Source organism: Myotis daubentonii, chromosome X, assembly GCF_963259705.1.
Source record: "Myotis daubentonii chromosome X, mMyoDau2.1, whole genome shotgun sequence".
Taxonomy (NCBI): domain Eukaryota; kingdom Metazoa; phylum Chordata; class Mammalia; order Chiroptera; family Vespertilionidae; genus Myotis; species Myotis daubentonii.
Window position 1 is genome coordinate 44,593,555 of NC_081861.1, and position 24,324 is coordinate 44,617,878.

The 24,324-nt window shown below is 38.9% G+C and overlaps 2 protein-coding genes across 5 annotated transcripts in view; one reads left to right on the forward strand and one right to left on the reverse strand.

Moving 5' to 3' along the window:
* Window positions 1-22,739, forward strand: part of IL13RA2 (interleukin 13 receptor subunit alpha 2) — a 93,210-nt gene extending 70,471 nt beyond the window's left edge. For 3 of the 4 annotated variants that reach the window (XM_059678488.1, XM_059678491.1, XM_059678490.1), the window contains exons 3-11: window positions 3,572-3,697; window positions 5,778-5,929; window positions 7,316-7,469; window positions 10,745-10,865; window positions 13,586-13,770; window positions 16,520-16,665; window positions 18,094-18,238; window positions 21,048-21,160; window positions 21,898-22,739. In XM_059678488.1, coding sequence (XP_059534471.1) covers window positions 3,572-3,697; window positions 5,778-5,929; window positions 7,316-7,469; window positions 10,745-10,865; window positions 13,586-13,770; window positions 16,520-16,665; window positions 18,094-18,238; window positions 21,048-21,160; window positions 21,898-21,948 — 1,193 coding nt within the window. In that variant the 3' untranslated portion in view covers window positions 21,949-22,739. The remainder of the gene's footprint in view (window positions 1-3,571; window positions 3,698-5,777; window positions 5,930-7,315; window positions 7,470-10,744; window positions 10,866-13,585; window positions 13,771-16,519; window positions 16,666-18,093; window positions 18,239-21,047; window positions 21,161-21,897) is intronic. The other variant, XM_059678489.1, reaches the window with a different exon arrangement.
* Window positions 9,869-10,601, reverse strand: LOC132223266 (short transmembrane mitochondrial protein 1-like). Its single transcript, XM_059678487.1, has one exon. The coding sequence runs from the start codon at window positions 10,578-10,580 to the stop codon at window positions 10,440-10,442; it is 141 nt and encodes a 46-aa protein (XP_059534470.1). The 5' UTR covers window positions 10,581-10,601; the 3' UTR covers window positions 9,869-10,439.
* Window positions 22,740-24,324: the final 1,585 nt, after the last annotated feature.

Consider the following 24,324-nt stretch of genomic DNA (forward strand, 5'->3'; position numbering starts at 1 on the left):
AGACAGCATATATATGGGTCATATTTTCTTACCCATTCAGTCACCCTATGTCTTTTGACTGGAGCATTTAATCCATTTACATTTAAGGTTATTATTGATAAGTATTTCTTTATTGCCATTTTTATTTTATTTATGCCTATGATCCTCTCTCCCCACTTTTCTTTTTCATAGAGCAGTCCCTTTAACATTTCTTGCATTTCTGTTTTGGTGGTAATATACTCCTTAACCTTTTTATGTCTGGAAAGCTTTTTATTTCACATTCAATTTTAAATGATAGCCTTGCTGGATATAGTATTCTTGGACTTAGGCCCTTGCTTTTCATTACTTTGAGTACTTCATGCCACTCCCTTTTGACCTAAAGTGTTTCTATTGAAAAGTTAGCTGACATTTTAATGGGAATTCCTTTACAGGTACTTTTCTGTCTCTCTCTTGCTGCCTTTAAGATTCTTTCTTTGTCTTTAACATTTGCCATTTTAATTATGATGTGTCTATGTGTGGGTCTCTTTGGGTTCATCTTGATTGGGACTCTCTGTACCTCCTAACTTGTGTGGCATTTTTCGTCACCAGGTTGGGGAACTTTTCTGTCATTATTTCTTTAAACAGGTTCTCTGTTCCTTGCTGAACTTCTTACCTTTCTGGTATTTCTATAATGTGGATGTTGTTACATTTCATGTCATCCCAGAGCTCCTTTAAGCTATCTTCCTGCTTTTTAATTACTTTTTCCATTTGCTGCTTTAATTGGGTATTTATTTCTATCTTGTCTTCCAAATTGCTGATTTGATCCTCTGCTTCATCCAATCTACCTTTAATATCTTCGAGTGTGTTCTTGATGTCAGATATATCATTCTTCATTTCTGCCTGGTTCTTGTTCATGGCCTCTATTTCCCTTTTCATGCTATTGTAATTTTCACTAAGTTCCTTAAGCATCTTTATAACCATTGCTTTGAACTCTATGTCTGATTGGTTGCTTGCCTCCATCTCATTTATTTTTCTGGAGATTTCTTCTTTTCTCCCATTTGGGGGTTGCTTTTGTGTCTATCCATTTTACCTGTCTCTGTATTTATTTCTATGTATTACATAGAACTGCTATGTCTTCCAGTCTTTGTGGGATGGCCTAGTGTAGAAAGTGTTTTGAAGGGTCCAGTGGTGCAGTCTCTGTGTTCACCTGAGCTAGATGCTCTAGGAATACTCCTTGTGTGCATTATTTTGGCTCTCCTGTTGTAATTGGGACTTGATTGTTGATGTCCCATTCCTGGGAAGGCTATCCCCTTGGACTTGCTGCCAGTGAGGTTCAACCCCAACATCTTTGTGCCAGCTGTTATACAGTGCTAACAGAATGGAATAAGACACAACAAGGCCAAACCAAAGCACCACAAAAATAAAGCTACTCAGTGCATCAACAACTGGAAAGACTAAAAGGAAAAAGAAGAGAAAACAAAGAAAAGCACAGAAAAATATAAAAAGAATGCTAAAAGACATGTGACCAAAGATTTAGAGGTGATACAAAGAAAAAAGAAGAAAGAAGAAGGCAAAAAAAAAGGCTATATGGAAGCAAGGAAGAAGCTAAAAAAACTAGTATAGGAGGAAAAAAGAAGAGGAAACAGAAAATAGATGAAATAATAATAATGAAATTAAAGCATAGTAATAATGGGTATATGAAGTTATAAATAGGAAAAATAAAGACAGAAAAGAAATGGGAAAAAAGAGAAAAACAAAACAAATAAGAAAAAAAATAATAATGAAAGGCTAAAGTAGAATAAAATCAAAGGAAAGAGAGAAAATAGAGATATGCAATAAAAAAGAAGAAAAAAGAGTGTGTGGGGGAACAACAAAAAACAAAAAATCCACTCAGACACACATCAAAAAACCAAACCACACACACTCACACACTCAAAGACCTTTGGGTCCGCTGGCTGGAGTTGTGGGGCTAGCTGGATTTTGTTCTGATGTTGAATCTGGTCCCTTGGTGTGTCTGTTCTGAATCACTGCCCTTTTTGCAACCTGATTGAGGTCTGAGAGGTTGAAGCCCCTAGTAGTCCAGTGGTCAGGACTCCTTGGCCCAGACGCTGGGTCTGCCTTGAGTCTCACACCTTTTCCCTGTTCTGAGCTGCACTCCCTTTCCCCATGGAGTTGGACCTGTAAGTGTCAGCTACAGGTGCTAGGGGTCACACTAGTGTTCCACTCGCTGGTGGCCCCAGGCAGTACCTGTAGTGGGGGAGGGGACATGCATGAGGCCCCCTGGCATTCCACTCCCTGGCTGTCTCAGTCAGTGCCTGTGTCAGCGGACGCTTGTGAGGTCCCGCTGGTGTTCTTCTAGCTGCCCCTCTTGAGCAGTGGATGCAGCAGAATGCAGGTGAGGTCTTGCTGTCCTTCAACTTACTGCATGGTCAGAGTTCAAGACTAGTCTGGGTGGTGGTGACGCTGTGCTCCTAGCCGTTGACACTCTCCCCTTCAAGATAGTGTGGTTTCTGAGCCAGAGCCGTGCCCACCCAGGGAATACCTATGGTGGTAGCAAGGGCTCTTTGCCCAGGAGAGCCTGAACCACCCGCCCCGGAGACTCCTACAAGATCTGACTGGTAAACACACACACACACACACACACACACACACACACACACACACACCCTGCACATCCACACACACTCTTCTCACTCCCTTACTCACTCACTCTCTCCCTCACTCCAGTTATTCCAGCCACCATGTTGGGATCTCAAAAAAGATTATTAAATTATATTCTGTGGCAGTGAAGTACTGCTTTAAGAAAAGGCTAATAAGTTCAGATTTCCCTTTTAGAGAGGTCATTTTTGCTACATGAGTGGAGAATGGTTTGGAGGCAGGAAAGACAGGATAAGGAGATCCTTGATGAAAAGACCCTCAATTTAGGAAATGGTAGTAATAATTGAGATATTAGATGAGAGAGGGAGAAATTGAGGAAAACTCCCAGGTTTCTGGTTTGGGCAGCTGGGAAGATGTTGATACCATTTACTGGTACAAGAAAACAGGGAAGAATGAAATGGATATGAGAGATGATGATGATTTAATATTTATGAAGAAATAGAACAAAGCTTTGAGTTATCTGAGGCTTTTGGAGTGGGTTCTGAGCATTCTTAGCAGTCAGATAACTTTCAAATACGTTTTATTTCAAAAAAAAGTTTGTGTTAGTGTTTTCTTTGTTTCTATGGAGACTAATGATGTCATAATTCCCTCCTGTGGACCAGTTAGAGCACTCTGGTGGTTCTGGCTCAGTCTTCAGGCTGAAGGCTAAGTCATCCCATCCTGGCCACAGATGTAATGTATAGAAAAGTGTGGGTGTGGGAGTTGGAGGCGGGTGAAGGGATACAGGTTTTGCTTTGTTTTCAGCTTTCTAAGAAGGATGAGACTAGAATCCTCAATTTCCAAATACATTGGTTCCAAATTTGATTTTTTTGGTTCATGGTTCAGAGGGGCACAATTTTCCCAAATCTTGGTAGGAAGGCATGCAGAAAGTTCCCAAATGTGTTTCCAGCCACATTTAGTCATTTGGTTATTTGAAGTAAGATAAAGTTAAAATGTTGTATTTTTTTTTTCTTAGAGTGGAATTTCAAGGTATTAAATTTTAGAGAAATGGCTTTCATTCGTTTGGATGTCAGATGCCTATATGCCATTCTTATTTGCACAGCATTTGGCTCTACTTTGTCTTCAAACACTGAGATAAAAGGTAAACCAACAATGGAGTAGTTTTAAAATTAGGGTTATTAACTGCCTTTTCAACGTTCCCTAAGAAAATGCATGACAAGTAGGTGGATTGTTATTGGAATTAATGTATAAGGTAACTGATGATAAATATTTTGTGGGATAAAAACCAAACTTAAGCCAAACTCAATAGCTATTTATACATGAGACTGACTAGTAAGAACATATATTCTTGTTCATGGGCTTCCTGAATTAATTCCAAAACATTTCTAAATGTTTTATATAGTTTTATCTAATGAATAGGTTAATTATCTGAAACCTCACTGCCTAGTACCCAACTAACTGAAACTTTCCTTAATTACTATCCTTAACTTTTTAAAAAAACCTGCCACAATTTCTTTCTGTGGATATTTTCCCCCTCACCTCAGTGTTATAAAGTATTAAAATGAATAACACAATAGAAATGAGAGAGATTTAGCAGCAGAAAGGCAGCATGAAGGTCATAGTATAGTACTGCTAGCTTTGCTAGTACAAAAGTTTATAGAATACTAGAGGCCTGATGCACGAAATTCATGCACTCGTGGGGGGGGTGCGGTCCCTCAGCCCAGCCTGGGCCCTCTTGCAGTCCAGGAGCCCTCAGGGGATGTCTAACTGATGGCTTAGGCTCCCCGCGGGCCTAAGCCGGCAGTTGGACATCCTTAGCACTGCCGCGGAGGTGGGAGAGGCTCCCGCCACTGTCACTGTGCTCACCAGCTGTGAGCCTGGCTCAGAGCTTCTGGCTGAGCAGCGCTCCCACTGTGAGAGTGCACTGACCACCAGGGGGCAGCTCCTACCTTGAGCATATGCCCCCTGGTGGTCAGTGAGCATCATAGTGACAGGTTGTTCTGCCTTTGGGTCGATTTGCATATTAGTCTTTTATTATATAGGATTTATTTGTTTTTGTTGCTTTTGAGTTACCAGATGGGGGAGCCATTGCCTCCCACTGCCTCTTCTCCCCAATATAAAAGAGGCTGTTTCCAGATGTCACTCTATTCAGCTGCCTGCCACTTCTTGAATCCTCCCAAAGAGTGGCCCTGGTTTACCATACTTTAGGTATCACTCTGAACATTAGTTTACTAGAGGATTTAATTAATGAGATTAAACCAACAAGATCTGCCTAATCTTAAGGCCTTTAGTCATGTAGTTGTCTTTTATATTTTCTATACCTTTTTTGTATGTGCTATGATGTTATATGGATTTAGTATGCACTGAATTAATACTGTTTGGTTCTAACTATTAGAGAGATTTATGTAATAAAGTGTCCCCATCCTAGACCAAATTATGATCTATATGACCATAGAGATAACTCCGTGTTGAAATTTTTGTTTCTGTGAAAACTTAGTACCTAGCTAGGCAAAACCACATTTTGCATATGCGATTTCTGAAAGAGGGGATAACTATATAGCAGTAATCCAGATTTTTAAACTGCTCTATTGAGATATAACTTTCTAAAATATGTTTTTATTTATTTCAGAGAGGAAGAAAGAGGGAGAGAAAATCATCAGCTGCCACCTACATGCTCCCCACTGGGGATTGTGCCCACAACCTGGGCATGTGCTCAGACTGGTATTGGAACCATGACTTCCTGGTTCATGGGTCGACACTCAATCACTGAGTCACACTAGCTGGGCAAGATATAGTTTAAAAGTGCATTGTTCTGTGGTTTTTAGTATATTCACAAAGTTGTGTAACAGCCACTAGTATCAAATTCTAGAATATTTACATCACCCCAAAAAGAAACCTCATATTCATTCAGTAGTCATGCCTCATCCTTCTCTCCCTCCAGCCCCTGGCAACCACTAATCTGTTTTCTGTGTCAGTGCATTTGCCTATTCTGGATATTTTATATAAATGGAATCATGCAATATGTGGTCTTTTGTAGTAGCTTATTTCATTTAGCTTTATGTTTTCAAGGTTCTTCATAGTGTAGCATGTATCCATTGTATAGATGAACCACAGTTTATTTATCCATTCATCAGTTGATGGACATATGGAAGTAATCTAGATTTAGCAATCTTTGTCATTAGATACGGGAAAAAAGTAAAAATATTTTTATTTTCTTTCAGTTAATCCTCCTGAGGATTTTGAGATAGTGGATCCTGGATATTTAGGTTATCTCTATTTGCAATGGCAACCTCCACTGTTTCTGGATAATTGTGAGGAACACACAGTAGAATATGAATTAAAATACCGAAACATTGATAGTGAAAACTGGAGGGTAAGTAAAGCATGCATTTGTGATATCAGAGCAATTATTAGGAGTTTTCTTATGATTCCTAATGTCAGTATCTACTCTAATTCCTGTATCTCAATAGCTATTATTAAGATACTAGAGGCCCAGTGCATGACATTTGTGCACTGGGGGGGGGGTCCCTCAGCTTGGGACCCCTTGGGGGATGTCTGTCTAGCAGTCGGACATCCCCCAAAGGGTCCTTAGCTCTGCCACGGAGGCAGGAGAGGCTCCCACCACTGCCACTGCACTTGCCAGCCATGAGCCTGGCTTCTGGCTAAACAGCACTCCCCCTGTGGGAGCGCACTGACCACCAGGGGCAGCTCCTGCATTGAGTGGGAGTGCCACTGCTGGTCACCTGCCATGTTTCACGCTGACCTTGGTAGTCAGTGTGTCATAGTGACCAGTCATTTCCCCGTTCGGTCGATTTGCATATTAGCCTTTTATTATATAGGATAACAAGCCACTGTGGCTGCTGCTCTCTACTGTGCTTCTTGCCACATCTATTTTCACCCCATCCAGTATTAAGACTACCATTGGAAGTATATAGAAAAATACTTGGTCCCATGGAATATGAACTTGAAGAGTACTTATATGTTTTATCATATTTCATAGTTACTTATATACCTGTATATGGGTCTTATATATGCTACTCAACTGTGAGATTTTACGCTGTGGGAATCAAGCCTTATCTCTGTACTTACCCACAGAACATAACATGGTTATTTACATATATTGTAGTAAGTTGAAGTATTAACTATTTATATAGTCAACAAGCATGTTCATTTAAAGATATCTGTTGTACAAGGAATTCTGTTACCTTCCTAATTCAGCTAGGTAGTTTCAAGGGGCAATTCAAATCATTTACTGGGCAACATTTTGTGCCAGGCACTCTGCTAGGTATCAGGAATACAAGGATTAATGATATATGATTTTAGCCTTGGAGCTCACAATTTGTCTTGCTTTCTTCAGTTACCCCCAAGATTTTATTTTATATTATTTCTGAAGAATTCATATGGCATTTGAAAGGTACAAATCATTTGCCATGTAATATGTATATAGTATATGAAAAGTATCTGTTGACTTCAAGTTGGTTAAAGCTCAAATCCTGCCATAGAGCCTTTTTTTCTCTTCCAGATTTTTTTTGGTTTGTTTTTTGAATGAGATATTAAAATTCAAATGATCTCATCAAATAACATAATATACTGAAGTGAGTTCTGCCAGAAATATAATGGAGAAATTATATCACATAATCATGATGAATTTTCTAGATATTGAAACTTCTCAGGGTATTAATGACTTATTAGCCATATTAATGTAGCTCATGATGCCATCACTGTTTCTAAGCTTGACTTTGTCTCATCTTTTTATCAGACCATCATCACTAAGAATCTCCTTTACAAAGACGGGTTTGATCTTAACAAAGGCGTTGAAGCAAAGATACATACAGTTCTACAAGGGCAATGTACAAATGGATCTGAAGTTCAGAGTTCATGGTCAGAAGCTAGTTATTGGACATCACCTCAAGGTTAAAACAAAGCTCTCCTTTCATTTTTAATGTTGTCAGAACAATCCACATAGGGAAAAAGTCCTTTAACTCTTATACATGAGATTGCATGTACAGTTGGGAGTGTGGCACAAAATAGAATCCTTCTTAGGAGTGGGTGATTGGCCTTTTTAAATTTTTTATATTAGCAAACACATTTGGCAAAACCTACATCTTATTAGGCTAACATAGTTCCCAGTTTTGGGGTAATATTAATAAACATGCATGTGAGCATTTGCCAAATGTGTATATGCTTAGTTCTTGTGTATATGCTTGTAATAGTACTTACACTAGTAAATGAGCCCTCAAAGGTTTTTGATTTTGCAAGCCCCTTTGACAATGAAGTGATTTCCAACAACTTCCTTTTGAAATATTCTTTTTTTTAAAAAAAGTGATGTATTCATACATTTTTATTTAATTTTTTCAAATGAACTAATTATACATTTGAGAAATTACAATGATAATTTCTGATTGCAGCAAAAAAAGTTTTCTTGTGAGAATCACTGTAAAGTGATAATGTTGATACATTTCTTTTAATGTGAAAAGGCATAAAATTTCCTTTATAGACGACTTGTCATTTATCCATCATGTAATGTCAAATGCATCTATAATCCCTTAAAATAAGTATGATTCATTTGAGAAAATGAGCCAGATCAAATGCATCATTAAGAAAAAACATGCATACTAAACTATGAAGTCTACTGAGAACAAAAGTCATTATTTTTTAGAGGCCCAGTGCACAAAATTTGTGCATGTGTAGGGTCCCTAGGCCTGTCCAGTGATCAGGGTTGATCAGGTTCCTCCGCCTCCCTGCCTCCCTGCCTCCTCCTTCCCTTGCCACCTGTGCACTGCCACCACACTGTCCCCCCCTGCCTCCTCACCTCCTCCTTTTCTCGCAACCCATCCACACTCTGCCACCTCACAGTTCCCCCTGCCTCCCTGCCTCCTTCTTCCCTCCCTCCCTCAGCGCCCTGCCACCACTGCTGGTCACCTGCCATGTCAGCGCCCATCATAAGAGCAATCAAACTCCCGTTCTCCCAGTCAAACTCCTGAAGGGACACTTTGCATATTAGCTTTTTATATATGTAGACTAGAGGCCTGGTGCACAAATTCGTGCACGGGTGGGGTCCCTCTGGGTAGCCTGCAGGGATGGGGCCGAAACCTGCAGCCCAATGCCACCTGCAGCTCCTACCTGCTGCTCCCACTCATCCCAGCCCCACTGTGCCTGCCGTGGGCTCGCACCCAATCAGTCCCGATTGGGAGAGACTCACACTGCTGCAGCTGTGTTGGGGTCCAGCCCCAGCAGGTCCAGGGGTTCCCAAAGGTGTGGACGGAGTCAGCGAAGAAGAAATGACATGGAGGCAGCGTTCAGGTGATCAGCATAGCCAGGTTCTCCAGCCAGGTTCTATCTTTATTGTCCTGTTACATCTGTATTTATACCAGTTGATTTTAATCCTATTCATTCTATTCCAAAGGTAAGGGCGTTTCTTATCTCCATTCCAAGGTTACTCTACTGTTCTATTAAGCTACAAGGAAGTAACTGAAGGAGATTATCCTAAGTAAAGATTATGTAGCTTAAGCGTGATTATTCTTAGTTAAAGTGATTAACTACCCGCCTGGCAGTTAAGGGGTTTTACGGATTCCCTTCCTTAGTCCTAAACAACCTTTCTCAGAGAGGTGACCTTGGTTAAAACACATAGCACTAAGAAGGGGAGCAAACATTAAGAACAGTTTGCCATATACGCCAGGTCCCTTGAAACATAAGCTGTGCAGATGTTTCTTCCCTGCAGCGACTGTGTCAAGCAGCAAGGATGGACCGGCTTCTGGCAAATTCCCCCATTTTTATTTATTAAATGACAGCGCGGGTAAATCAGTGGCCACCTCTCGGATTGGGTTGTTTAAGACTCAGAAGAAGACTTGTTTGTGACTTTGCCAACAGGTCAGTCTGAGGCTTAACCCTATATCGGCTCCCCACACAGCAGTGCTTGCCAACCATGAGCCCTGCATCTGGTGCCCTCCCAAGGGGAGTGGCCTGTGGGATCGGGCTGAAACCGGCTCTCTGACATCCTCCGAGGTGTCTCAGATTGCAAGAGGGCACAGGTCAGGCTGAGGGACCCCACCAGTGCATGACTGGGGCCTGGGAGGAACTGCAGGAGGACTCCAGGGCATGTCTGGCCCATCTCACTCAATCTTGATTGGCCGGACCCCAGCAGCAAGCTAACCTACAGGTCAGAGCATCTGCCCCCTGGTGGTCAGTGCACCTCATAGTGAGCAGTTGAGCAGCCTTAGCATATCATTAGCATATTACAATTTGATTGGTTGTTTGGTTGTTCTACTGTTCGGTCTATTTGCATATTACCTTTTTATTATATAGGATTCCCCAATTCCTGATGGAGTTCTCAGAATATAGTTTCTCAGTTGATGAGTAGCAAATTGATTTATTGGTTAAATTAGCAACTATGGAATTATATATGCCAGTTATATTGAGAACAGTATAAAATAAATAGATAATTCACCAGAAACTGGCTTCTAGATTTTAATTTTAGTGACCTTGAAATAACATACTTTAGTACCAAATGTTTAAACACTCATTATAATTGCTAACCAATGAAGTCAGCATTATTTATATCTGATCAGCTATCCAAAACTCGTTAATTTTTCTTTTGAAAAAGGCAGTAAAAAATCCCAGAGAATAAGAGGGAGACTACTAATTAAAGGTCATGTTTACTAATCTAGCACCATAATTCCAGTCTGAGGACCTCCCAAGCTGCTAGGAAGAAGGGAAGAGGTGAGGATGTTGGGAAAGTAAGCGCAGTTCTTAACTTGTGGCCCCATTTGTGCTCGAAGCGAAGACTGAGACTGGATAGAAGGCAGAAGCTGTGGTTCGGGTGTGAAGGAGGCCCTAGGGATGAGGAGAGTCAGGATTTCCTGGAACCAGTGCTGGAGTTGGCCTCATGAACTAGGGGGTTTCTTCTTGGCATCCATGTCCTTTTTAATTTCAAGTTTTTTAACCAGGTTTGGCATGTCATAATTTTGAGCCAGACACATTCCAACCAGGTTGCCAAAAGTAAATCCAACCAGGCACTGGACCATGATGTCAGCGAAGGCGGTGCGAAGGGCCTCTTTAAAATATTCTTGACTATGCTGATTGCTAAATGAAATGGAGAGGTCAAAGGAAAGGAAAAAAATCATACAGTGATTTCCCGAATGATTCATCACTGTGCCTTTCAAGCATTCACAGTTCATTTATTCCTTAGGAAATCTGGAAACTAAAATTCAGGATATGGATTGTATATATTACAACTGGCAATATTTACTGTGCTCTTGGAAACTTGGCATGGATGTCAACTTTGATACCAATTACTACTTGTTTTACTGGTAGGTGTTTTTATAATAAGAATTCCATATTAGGAAAATGTCTATTAAAGTTAATCTGTTGTATGAGTAGCTGTATTTTTACTTAATTAAATTCATTTTATTTTTTCAGTGCTGTGTTTATTAAGTGTGTTTTACAATTATTTGGGTTTCATTTATTTTTTTGATATATTTTTATTAATTTCAGAGAGAGAGAGCGAGAGATAGAAACATCAATGATGAGAGAGAATCATTGATCGGCTGCCTCCTGCATGCTCTCTACTGGAGATCAAGCATGCAACCTGGGCATGTGCTCCCGCCCCCGACTGGGATTTGAACCCTGACCTCCTGGTTCATAGGTTGACATTCAACCACTGAGCCACACCAGCTGGGATGTTTGGGGTTTTCAATGGGAGTAAGTAGGTTTAGGCTGTGGCTTCTGGAAGGCACTGTATGGGTGATACAAGGAATGCAATCACTTTGTATAGTTGATTAAATTTTGTATTCTTGAGATAGATGGAGTTATAATCTAAACAAATTGACATTTTTTATATTGCTTTTTGAAAAAGCAAGTACCTATTAAGACTGGATTCTTTTTCCGATGTTTTCATCTTTGATAACTATTACTGAGACTTTGAAACTTAGAGCCAGATTGAATCTTCTATCTCCTTCATTCCTTAGTTGTTTCATGGTAACACTGATCATGTCCTGAAACTCCTTTGCAAGGTGATATATCTCTCTTTTACTTCCTGTCTCTTCTGTAAGAACATGACTTTAGGCTCACCTCATCCTAAACCTGCATGACTGCCACAGCACCCCAAATGCCAATCTCTCCCTTTCCCATTCATTCTGCACATTGTAGCCAAAGTTCTCTTCCTACACTGCACTATGCATGTGCCACTCTTTTGCTCCAGTGGCTACTATTGCCTCCAGGATAAAATCTAAACTGCCATTCAAGTCTCTGCCTCACTGTATCACTGCCTTCCCAAAGTTACCTTCTGCCATCACCATTATGAATATTCCTCTCCATTTAGACCATCGCTACATATTTTCCCTCACACATGGTTATGCTCTTTTAAAAAAACATTTATTGTTAAAAGTATTACATATGTCCCCTTTTATCTCCCATTGGCCAGAGCCTGCCCCCCATCCTCCCCCCGCCACCACTACCCCCCACCCCAGGCCTCCACCACCCTATTGTCTGTGCCCATGGGTAATGTATATATGCATACAAGTTCTTTGGTTGATCTCCTCCCAACCAACCATCATCACCTGATGTTATGCTCCTTCATACCTTGTGTGCATTGCTATCTGGAATGCCCTCTGGCTCTCTCTTTTACAAACTTTTTTAAAAAAAATTTATTGTTGAATTTTTTTAAAATGTATTTTTATTAATTTCAGAGAGGAAGGGAGAGGGAGAGATAGAAACATCGATGAGAGAGAATCATTGATTGGCTGCCTCCTGCATGCCCCTCATTGGGGATCAAGCTTGCAACCCAGACACATGGCCTGACCAGGAATTGAACCCTGGCTGAGAATCAAACTGTGACCTCCTGGTTCATAGGTTGACGCTCAACCACTGAGCGACACCGGCCAAGCTCTGGCTTTTCTGAGGTTTCTCTCTCTTTCTCAATCCTCACCTGAGGATATTTTTTTCATTGATTTTTAGGGAGAGTGGAAGAGAGAGAAAGAAAGAGAGAAACATTGATGTGAGAGAAGCACATTAAAGAAAATTCTCAGAGAATTTTCATTTATTTTATTAAAAATAACAATATTTTGTAAATCTGCTTACTTCAAATGTAAATTCTCCAGTACAATATAAAAAAGGAAGTATCATGCTGCAAATGACAAAATTTCATCCTTTTTTATTGCTGAGTAATATTTATATATATCACATCTTTATCCTTGCATCTATTGATAGATGCCTAGGTTGCTTCCAAAGCTTGTCTATTGTAAATAATGCTTCAATGAACATAGGGTGCAGATATCTTTTCATATTAGTGTTTTCATTTTCTTTGTATAAATATCCAGAAGTGCAAATTGGTGGCTCATATGGTAGTTCTAGTTTTAATTTTTTGAAGAACCTCCATAATGTTTTCTATATTGTCTGCACCAATTTACAATCTCACCAACAGTGATGAAGGTTGCCAGAGAAGAAGGGGCTTGGAGAATGGGTGAAAAAAGTGAAGGGGAAAAAGAGGTACAAACTTCCAGCTATAAAATAAATAAGCCACAGAAATCTAGTGCACCGTACAGGGAATATAGTCAATAATTGTAATAACTTTGCATGGTGACAGATGGTTACTAGACTTATTGTGATTATTGTTTTGTAAGGTATACAAATGTTGAATCTATGTTGTATGTCTGAAACTAAGATAATATTATAAACCAACTATAATAATAAAAAAGGCATTATAATGCATAATTATATAAATTCCTGGTTTTCTTAATAAGAATCTTACTCTTTGATTCACAAATCCTGATGGTGAGTCAACATATTTTTGACATTTTGTAAAGGTTCCCATCAGATTGTAAGATCCATGAAATCATGGACTATGTCTGCTTTCCTTACTATGGAATCCTTAGCATTTATCATAGGATCTTGTACATAGTTGGTACTCAATAAAAATTGCATGTTATTAAGTGATTTTTAATTCACTTAGTATCTCAAGATAATTGAAAATTGGGCGCCATAGTATCAGAAGATAACAGTGAAACAATTCTTACAAAACTTCCCTTTACAGGTATGAGGGCTTGGACCATGCCTTACAGTGTTCTGATTACATTGAAGATAATGGGAAAAATATTGGATGCAAGTTTTCCTATTTGGAGGAACCAGACTATAAAAATTTCTACATCTGTGTTAATGGATCATCAAAATCCCAGCTTATCAGACCCAGCTATTTCATTTTACAGCTTCAAAATATAGGTAACGTAAACAAACAACTTCAAAATGTTTCTCGTTTAAGCCATTTACAACCATGTGGAAGAGAAGAGATAGACATAGAACGAGAGAGAGATATTGATAGAGATGATAGAGATATAGAGATGATGGAGATAGAGATATAAAGATATATACCTACTAAAATGCAAAGCCAGAAAAATGAGGGCCAACAGAGCATACAAGGACACTCTTATTAAATATAAAAGTATGGAAGATAAGTAATTGAATGAAGGATAAAGTGTCATTTTCATTTAGAACTCACAATCTACTACCCAGCTTCAAAGGGTTGATCTGCTATATAGTATTATTGTCTAGTGTTAGTGATGGAGTAATTATGGAATTACTTAGTTCCAGATCTCAATAAGCATATATTTGGATATTTTCTGAGTCTGAGTTCTTATCTCTAACAGTTACAACAATAACAGGTTCTAGAGTCAGCCACACTGTGGTCTGAATCTTGGATTTACCGCTTTTTAGCTATATGGCCTTGGGCAAGATACTTTTAACATCTATTTAATTTCCTCATCAGTAAAATGAGGATAATAAAAGATTACCTCACAGATTTATTGTGAAATATGAATGAATTTATGATATAACATCCCTGGTTTAGTGCCTAAGACATCATAAACTTTAAATAAATTAGCTATGGTTGTGTTGTTTCTATGATGATTGTAGTAGTTTCTAATGGTGCTGTAGGGGATAAAAAATTTTTCCTCTACCATTCTAGGTTCTTTAACTGGTCTAATAATTAAATTGCTATAAGACAGATTTACAGGAAAAAACAAATTTAATTACATATGTATGAGAGCCTCACATAGATATGAGAGGCCCAAAGACAATAAGGCAATTGAGGCTTATATGCTGTCCTGAGCTAAGGAGAAGGGGATAGGGGTCTGGGGCTTCAAAGGGAAGGATAACAATTCACAGGAAGATGGGAAGAGTAAAGGTTTGGTAAATAAATGTTTGCAATTCCATACAGAGACAGTAGGACACAGGAAGGACTTAGAACAAATAATCCCTGCCAGCTTCCCCCAGTTCACCGTGCCTGGCCCATACTCTTTTTATTTTATTTTATTTTTTTATTTGGTGCCCTTGACCAGAATTGAACCTGGGACCCTTCAGTACACAGGCTGACGCTCTATCCACTGAGCCAAACCAGCCAGGGCTGGCCCATAGTCTTTGTAGTTATCTCTGGTGATAGCTCTCTTCCTGGACCAGGCCATCTATTTAAATTCTCTTTAAAAAAGTAAAAGAAATAAAACTGTTCCTGAGTCTTTTGGACCTTGATTGTCTTCAGCTCAGAACAACCCACGTGTCGAAGTGGCACATTTTGGAGCGATGTATTCTACTTCCCTTCACTACAAAATGAAAAAAAAAATGACTGTAATGATTAGGCTCCTCTAACTTTTCTCTTGGGCTTTAATATTTGTCAATATGTGACTCACCAAAAATTAGTTTCCAAAATAATCAAGATTTATTAATAGCCCAAACTTGGTTGGCAAGCAACTTTGATTTTCATTCACATTATAGAGAATAGTCTTGAGCCATGAGGCAGGGGGTCCTGCGGGGGTGAGGCCAACGGAGTCCTAACGAAGCATGCCCACCTCCGGAGACCTGTTCAAGACGCAGATCTGACTTTATTGTTTAAGTTCAGCGACATACATAACATTCTAGACCAATCAGAAGTTTACACCATCCTTAGGTTAACCAATGGTAGGAAAGATAGGGTACTATGTAGGGGCTCTAGGGGGCTTACTCAGGCGGGCGCTGCCACTTCCCGGTGTGCCGAGGAAGCTTGTATAGGCGGAGTGCGCTCACGCCATTGCATCTGCCACTGCACTGAGATAAATCTCCTGAGCTCTTCCCACAGAGCCACATGATTTATCCTGAAGGCTTAGGTTACTAGGTTTGCTACCATTGTAATAAGCTAGTTATTAATAATAGGAAGAAGCCAAAGGAAGGCCATACATTATAAGCATGGCCACCTGGGCAGCTTCAACAGGAAGCTGTAATGTTACACTCCCCAGGGAACCACTGGTCCATTCTCTGCAGACCACTGGGGGGGGGGGGGGGGGGCAGGCATATGCTCAATGAGTTGGGATGATGTAAGGTACTTGCTTCCAGTCAAACCTGGGGACAAAGATCAATGACTAGAGGAGAAGGTGGAGCCAGTGCAAGCCCACAAAACTCTGGAGAAACATAATTCCAAAACAAAAGCGTTCATGCTCTTGGCTCTTGGTTATTGGCTCTTGGCTCTTGGTGCTCTTGGCAGCCTTGGCTCTCTTGCTCCTCTGGCTTTGCTCCTACCCATGTTCCCTCCATAGCCATGTGGCCTTGCAGACCCCTCATGCAATGGACTGATAGACTGTAGTTCGGAACACAAACTAACCCAGCCTGATGCTGGGTTAGACACTGCAAATATGGAATGGAAACTCTGAGCAATGGCTTTAATTCTAGCCCTGCTAAACGCTGAGCTGGACTTTTTCCTTGGCAGGACAGAGAGAAATGGGACCTTGTAAAAGCAGGGATTTAACTCCACACAAATGCCACTCATTCTACCATGTGAGGCTCAGGAAATTCTTTTTCTTGTGACATTGCAAGAAACCCACATACCCCTGGCAACAGATAGGGACAGGGAGAGCTCCCCTCAATGACAGGTTTACTTTGCTTTAATAAGGGCTACTACTAAACTTCAGTAACCTCCATGTTGAAATGGTTTCTTTTTGCTTTTCAGTTAAACCTTTGCCACCAGACTATCTTAATATTATTGTGAAGAAGTCAGAGGATATTAACCTGGAATGGAACATACCTGAAGGACCCATTCCAGCAAATTGTTTCATTTATGAAATTAAGTTCACAGAAGATAATACTACCTGGATGGTATGAACATTTTATTTATTTGGGAAAATCATAAATATAGCCTTTTAAATAAAATAGCAAGCATGAAAACCAATCAATTGATATCCATGAGGAATAAATGTGACATTTATCTTATTTTAATTTCCAAAAATTCAAATCATCTAGTAGATAAAAGAAAGACCTTTGCTGTCTGAAAGTATAATCAATCATACCAATTTCAAAGCTACATAAGACCTTAGATATAATCCAGTCACTTACTTTCAATAATGTGTCAATAAATTAAAGTTGCCAAGTACATGAAAAAGATGGATTATAAAGAGATCTCAGGAAAGATAAAGAAAGAAAAAAAGAAAGAAAGAAAGAAAGAAAGAAAGAAAGAAAGAAAGAAAGAAAGAAAGAAAGAAAGAAAGAAAGAAAGAAAGAAAGAAAAGAGAAAACTCCTTGAGGAATAGCCATCAGGTCAAAATTAGAGTTTGGTTGTGCTACCTGAGAATTGCTTGTAGCAAGGAAGAGAGACTAACTGGGGAAGTAGGCAATGTTTGCAAGACCGATTGCCCTCCAGCATCAACAATGTGGTGATGCCTTTAGCCCCACATTGTTGTATGTTAATTTTATTCATTAGTTTCCAATTTAAAGGATGGTGGAGATTAGGTGAGGTATTAGTTCTAATCAATTTATTTAATAAACATGAGAAAACCGGAGTTGAATTGATTTACAAGTCCCAAGGAAGTGAATTGACTTACAGTCAAATTACACAGCTAGAACTAAAATCCAGATCTTATTCCCAGTCCACTTTCACCAGAGAAAAAGTTACAATAAAAGCAAAGCTGTTATTTTGGATGAGAAACGCTCTTCAGCTCTTTGAAATGTAAAATTAAAGTAATTGCTTCAGTAATTTTTTTTCCCTTTGAGATCATCCAGCTTTCTGTTCTCATATCTGCAAGGGTAGTTTCATGCCAAGCCCTGAACACTGCTACACTGGTCTTATAGCAGTTAACCAAAATAAGAATAAAGGGGGGGGGGCAAAAGTTTCATGTGTATGAATTTTATAGTTTCCATAGAAACAACATTCACATGATGGCTGTCTTTTTCTAATTCACTGTATGTAGCATTTTCCAGTTCATGGAATGTGGGAAATTTGACACTAATCCAAATACTGGGTGTTATAAACACCAAAGCTACCTAGCAATTTTGCCCTGTCACACATGTCCTTTATTGCATGTGATCCATTATTACTATAGAAAAAAAATTTGAAATATAGATAAGGAAGGGAAGAAAAAAAAAAGGAACCCACCTAATCACTGTTAGGATTTTGGTATATACATTTGTAGTCATTTGATGCATATATCTTATGTAACAAAACCCACTTTGAAATCAACAAAACAAATGGGATCGGTCTAGCTGCAATTAGATCAAATAATGCAATCTTATTTTTTCCTTGGCTTTTAGGCTACCACATTTGAAAATGAAATGTATGTCACAAGAACATCAAATGACAGCCAAGAAATATGCTTTTTAGTGAGAAGCAAAATGAATGTTTATTGCACAGATGATGGAATTTGGAGTGAATGGAGTGAAATAGAATGCTGGAGAGGTATGAGATAAAAGAATAGCAACTAAATACCGAGCAATTTGCTGGTAAAATTAATTTTCTTTCAGTGTATTTTGTAATTATGGAAATCAGAAGGCTCTTTCATATAGCCTATAATCAGAGAAGATAAATTAGCAAGCACCTCAATCGAACATAGATTTATGGAAAATTTAATATTCAGTTTTAACTAGGAATAATTTAACTAGTTTAATTAAGAACCTTATTATATTTCTATTATCAACATTCTTCTGTTTCTGCTGGTCAATAAAAGAACAAACTAGTTCTTTTTGGGGGAAGCCTATATAGTATTAACAATATATTCCTATGCTTTCAATTTTTTTAAAAAAATATATTGATTTTTTTACAGAGAGGAAGGGAGAGGGATAGAGAGTAAGAAACATCGATGAGAGAAAAACATTGATCAGATGCCTCCTGCACACCCCCTATTGGGGATGTGCCCGAAACCAAGGTACATGCTCTTGACCAGAATCGAACCTGGGACCCTTCAGTCCGCAGGCTGACGCTCTATCCACTGAGCCAAACCGGTTAGGGCTGCTTTCAATTTTTAAGAGAACAGAAATATTAAAACAAGGATATGTCAGCATATACTTGTTTTTGAGTGTCTAGTACTGTGTCTAATGAATATTTTTCTAATTAATATGTCATCATTAGTAAAATACATATTCCATTCCCTTCCAACACTGATTTAAAGTGACGTGGTAAAATATATATTTTGAAATAGAAATATAGACTAAAAAAGCCTTGAGAATAAGGCAAAATATCATAAATTAACTAACATTGCTCTTTCAGATATATAGGTATATAAATATATATACAGATATAGATACAAACAAATACTGGCATTTCTATCGTTCATCTCCTTTCATGTCATTCATTATACTAAAATTGCTGTTTGACTACTTATATTTATATCTATTAATATACTGCTATCATTGTTCTCTTTCACTTAGCAAATATTTATTAAGCACACTTTTCAGGCATGAGAGATACAGCAATAAAATAATCCCTGTCCTCATGAAATTTATATTTTATTCCCAAGTTGAGTAGAGATAAGCAACAAAGAATCCAAATATATCGCATAATCACTAAGGGCCGTGGAGAAAAAATAGAGAGAGGGAGAACTCAATTAACCAAGAGATAATATGAAATCAGAATGAGCCTTACTGGTTCTACTTTTTTCTTTTTGTCACTGCTATAAAAAATCTGGGGACTCTATGGGAATGACATTGAGAAAGTTATGTCCCAAATATCTTGTCATTTGTCAATTAATGGTTTATGGTGAGTTTTTAGACATATCCTCAAAATATACATCTTTTTATGTATTTTACATATAGTTTTAACCATGATATTGACTGAGATTTCTTTTTCCCTGATGGGCATCTCTTGGTAAATTCTTAATAACTTTGGGTTAAGAGTCAAGAATTTCCTGATGTGTGTGTGGTCTTAGTTCTTTCGGCTATTTTTTAAAAATATGTTTGCATTGATTTCAGAGAAGAAGGAAGAAGGAGAGAGAGAAACAGGTGCTGGGAGAGAATCATTGATTGGCTGCCTCTTGCATGCCCCCTACTGGGGATGGAGCCCGCAACCCAGGCATGTGCCCTGACCAGGAGTCAAACTGTGACCTCCTGGTTCATAAGTTGAAGCTCAACCACTTAGCCATGCTGGCTGGGCTTGGATTGATTTTATATAGAGAGAAAGCAACTGGAACTTCAGGAAAGAAGCCTGCTTTCCCACTGTTTTTTGCATGCCAAAAACTTACATTATTAGTCATTTCTCTGGATTATATCCTTGAAAATCTTAACTGAACTGACCATATGAATTTAACTTAGTACAAAATAAGATCCTAAGAGAATAGGACAAAGAAAAAGGAAGGGTTGGGGGTAGGTAGGTTTAAGTGCAGGTAAAGCCTAGGATTCAAGATGCTCTGTAGTAGTACTACAAAACAAGTGAGAGATACTAGTTTTGAAGGACAGGTTTTATCTTTTTGTTTGTTTGTTTTAAAACATGTTTTATTGATTTAAGAGAGGAAGGGAGAGGTAGAGAGAGAAACACCAATGATAAGAGAAATATTGATCAACTGCCTCCTGCATGCCCCCTACTGGGGATTGAGCCCACAACCTGGGCATGTGCCCTGATGGGGAATCAAACCATGACCTCCTGGTTCATAGGTCGATGCTTAACCACTGAGCTGCACCAGATGGGCTACTTTTTAAGTCTATCTAGTTATTGCTCATTTTTTGCTATGTAGAAGAACCATTAAAAGTTCATCCCTAAAAGAGAAAAACCTTATCTCTTTAGTCACTGAAATGTGAGACAACTTTAAAATCATGACCTTTATTATTGGACTTCTATTGAAGACCAGCTCTTGCTCACTATAGCATTATATGATATAAACATTTGACTTATTAAGAGTAAAGAGATACATAAGATATGTTTATCTTATCACTTGGCTAATATTTTATTATTTTGTTTGTATGAAAAATTTACAAGGTCAATTTTTAAACAAAACATATTAGAAAATAAGAATTGGGCTTTGGGGAGCTATTTTTCCAAGTGAAATGAAGAGATGTCACAGTTCAATAAGGTAGTTGTTCTATATAAAAAGTGCACAAATGAAAGAAATGCTATACCCAACAGAACTGTGGTATCTATGCAATGGCAAAGATGCAGCAGTTTCTGAGTTAAAACTCAGCTCTTCACCATTTCCTAGGTTATTTATAAAATAATTTTGTTTCAAAAATAACTGTAAACATCTAACCCTTCCCCCCTTTTATGTGATTTTTCCACCTAGGTGTCCGGCAGGAGGAAATCTTAGCTTTCTTGATACCATTTGCTTTTATCTTATTTTTAATTTTGGTAATAACTTGTCTGCTTGTGTCTAAGCAAAAAGCTTTACAGAAAATGGTAAGTTGTATAACATTATAATGCTCGCTCTGGGACAGTAGATAACAAAAATATGTCCTGCATTTAGGACTGATGGAACTAAATTTTATGATTTTGCCTGCACACTCTGGGTATACAATTGATGTATGGATTGTGATAATGTCTTCAGAAAATACAGTTTAAAAATTAACCCTAATAAGCTACATTTTGGGGTGGATTTACTTTTGCTGAAATAAAAGAATAATGCTTCAGAAAATGAAACACTATTTACCTTTAGATTAGGGGAAATACAAAGAAAGAGTTACTGGAGAAAAGAAAGGATAGAGTGACTTAAAATGGACATACTCTGAAATATATTACTAATATACCATAGGTAACAGATCACAGAAATTCAAAACCAGGGTGCCTAACCTTTAAGAGCTCATTTTGTAGTTGAGGGAGATAAAATTCATACAAAAATATAACCTGCATTATGAGCTGATGTTAGATGATTGCTATTTGAGTTGTGCAGATAATGTAACAGAATTTCAGAAGGTGGATTACTGTGAGTTGGAGGGATTTCAGGAGGAATTGTGACTTGGAGGAAAATATCTCAAAGTCAAGTCTTTTAAAGATAAAGAGAGCTGTGAATGTGTATGAAAGGTTTCACTTTATTTCTCTGCTGAATGCTTTTTTTTGCATATTCCCGTGAGTTATTAAGTCAAATAGTTTGTTATTAATGACTATTTGTTGATAATGAAGCTCTCTTTTAATTTCAGATTTTGCAGAAAACACAAGAAGTTTTTCCTCGTCAAGAGACAATCTGTTGACTCAGTCATTTCGTCTTATGCCAAATGTTAACAATGAGTCTTATTGAACTGAATTTTCTCTACAAGTGTTGAATAAATCTGATTATAAAGGCATTGTTGTATTTAAGTATTTAGAGCATTCAAAGCCTCAACTAGCAGTAAATTTTCTAGATACTGTGTACATGGTTTTTCCTTATTAATCCATGGTGAGATTGCTGCACATACAGAAGTCAAGGGATGGGCCAGATTCTATTCAGTGATGTATTAAATGTTAGCAGCAGACATACGGCACCAGGCATTAACCTCAGTTCTTGAGTTCTGGCTAAGAAGAAAGAATTCAGAACCAAGATTCAAATTATAACAGAAAGTTTAGAGTATCACAGGAGTAGTAGAAGGGCCTTTGGCACTTAGGAGAAAGAGGGAGAGATAAGAGCTTTGGATATGCCCCAGAAAAGAGAGAGAGTGCCCGTGTCCTGAGGAAGATGGGGGTGAGGAACCACAGGGTATGTTCCATAGAGAGAGCCATGCTGGACCTTCATCCTCAGGGCTTTTATTTGAGGTCTCAGTGGAGGATCTCAATAGAATAATCATCAGCTTTCCAGGAGTGTCCCTCAAGTCTTTGCCTCCACTGATTGGGTGGCACTAGGGGAGGGGATCATTAGTCAATGAAGCTGGTCCTGGTGTCAGCCACAGCAACTCTCCCCCTGGTTTTGCTGCTTTACTGGGCCTGGAGCTGAAACAGAGCTGAGGCCTGGATATCATCTCCAGTGGTTAATGCTTGAGGGAGTGGTTGCCCGTTGCTAGGCACCCAGGCTCTCCACCCTGGTGATCTTCACCTGGCCCATCTTTCCTGCCCTGCTCATGCCTATATAACTGCCCACTGCACTAATAATACAATGTGATGTTGCAATTTGCACTAAGCCATAGAGATAGTGTCCAATATTGAAAGGGTGAGAGTCTAATTTTTTAAAAAATTGCATTTGAAATGAAAGTGTTCACCATGAATAAGGTTGTTTGCCTTTATAAACAACCTGTAGGGAGGATTCATCAGAAGTTTTAAATACATTTCCAGTTTAAACTATGCTTCACATTTAATGAAATAAGTGAGAGGAATGCAGTGCATAAACGGCTGAAAATAATAAAATGACTAGATATCATACTTGAAAAATGCAAATGTCACAAACTACACAATAAAAGTTTGGGAGTGAAACGCGAAAAATTGAACTGGAACGTCCTGAATTCCCGGGTTCTTGTCTCGATGGTTTCGAAGATTGAAGCCATGACAAAAGGTGATAGGTGAAAAGTACAGAAACTTTATTGCAAGCAGGCACTACCTCTAAAACCTAATTCTAAATTCTAAGCCTAAGACTCTGTCCCTCCTGGACAGACAGAGAGGCCCCTGAGAAGGGTGACTATTGCTTTTTTTGTCTTGAGGAATTAAATAGGCTGCAGTTCTTTGTCTGAACCTGACCTCTTCTTATTGGTCATTTTGCTACATAGAGTTAGTTTTCAAAGCTCAAAGCCCACATGGTGTCCCCCATTTTCTCTCCCCCTTATCTTGTTGGTGGGAGTCATTGTTTTATTTATCTTATAGCTCTCCTAATTGTGTTGGCAGAGAAAGCCTTACCTTATGGCCCTTGCAGTTACTCAGGTCAGGGCTACTTTTGGCCTAACTTATGGTCACTTTAATTGCTCAGGCCTGAGGTGCCTTTTGGTTTATGGCTGTCTTTAATTGCATGGGCCAGATATATTCCTATTTGCCTATTCCATTTCTCTACTCTCTGTACAAGTAAGATGAACATCCTGGCATCTTCAAATCTCCATTATGAATTCCTTCCCAATGGACCCCTTTCATTTCTAAAACTTTCTAAACTTGCCTAATAAAACTAACTAGCTAACCCTTTTAGTCTCCCCTCTGATTAGGAAACCCCAACTGCTGTTGGGGACAAGAGATGCCAGTCTTTCTGACTACTTCCTGCTGACAAATGGACGTTTGAGGCAGCAGTTAGGGTCCCATCAGAGGTGGGCGATCTAGGGGTCCATGGAAGAAGGAATCAGTGGCCTCCATCTGTGGTTTCATTGGGAGGACCATCTGTAGCTTCAGGGTTTCTAAACTTGAGGATATGAAACATACCAAGAGGTGAGACAGGCGATGGTCACAGATGAGTAATAAGAAAGTATGCACAGAGGGCCAAGAAAAGGCTCTAACTAGCCTTTTAGGATGGCATTATTTCTTTAATTTGTTTCTAAATTTCTGGGAAGAGAGATTGTGAGGCCTTTTCCTTTCAGTCAGGCTGCTTGTTGGGGGAGTCGAGTTGTTCATTCCTTTACCTCCTTAGAGGGTTTTATGTAGATGCAGCAAGAAGTGTTAATCATGGCGCAGACTTGGTCCTGTTC

Excerpts from the sequence above, each read along its gene's own strand:
- LOC132223266 (XM_059678487.1), bottom strand. The coding sequence starts at position 10,580 with ATGGTCCAGTGCCTGGTTGGATTTACTTTTGGCAACCTGGTTGGAATG.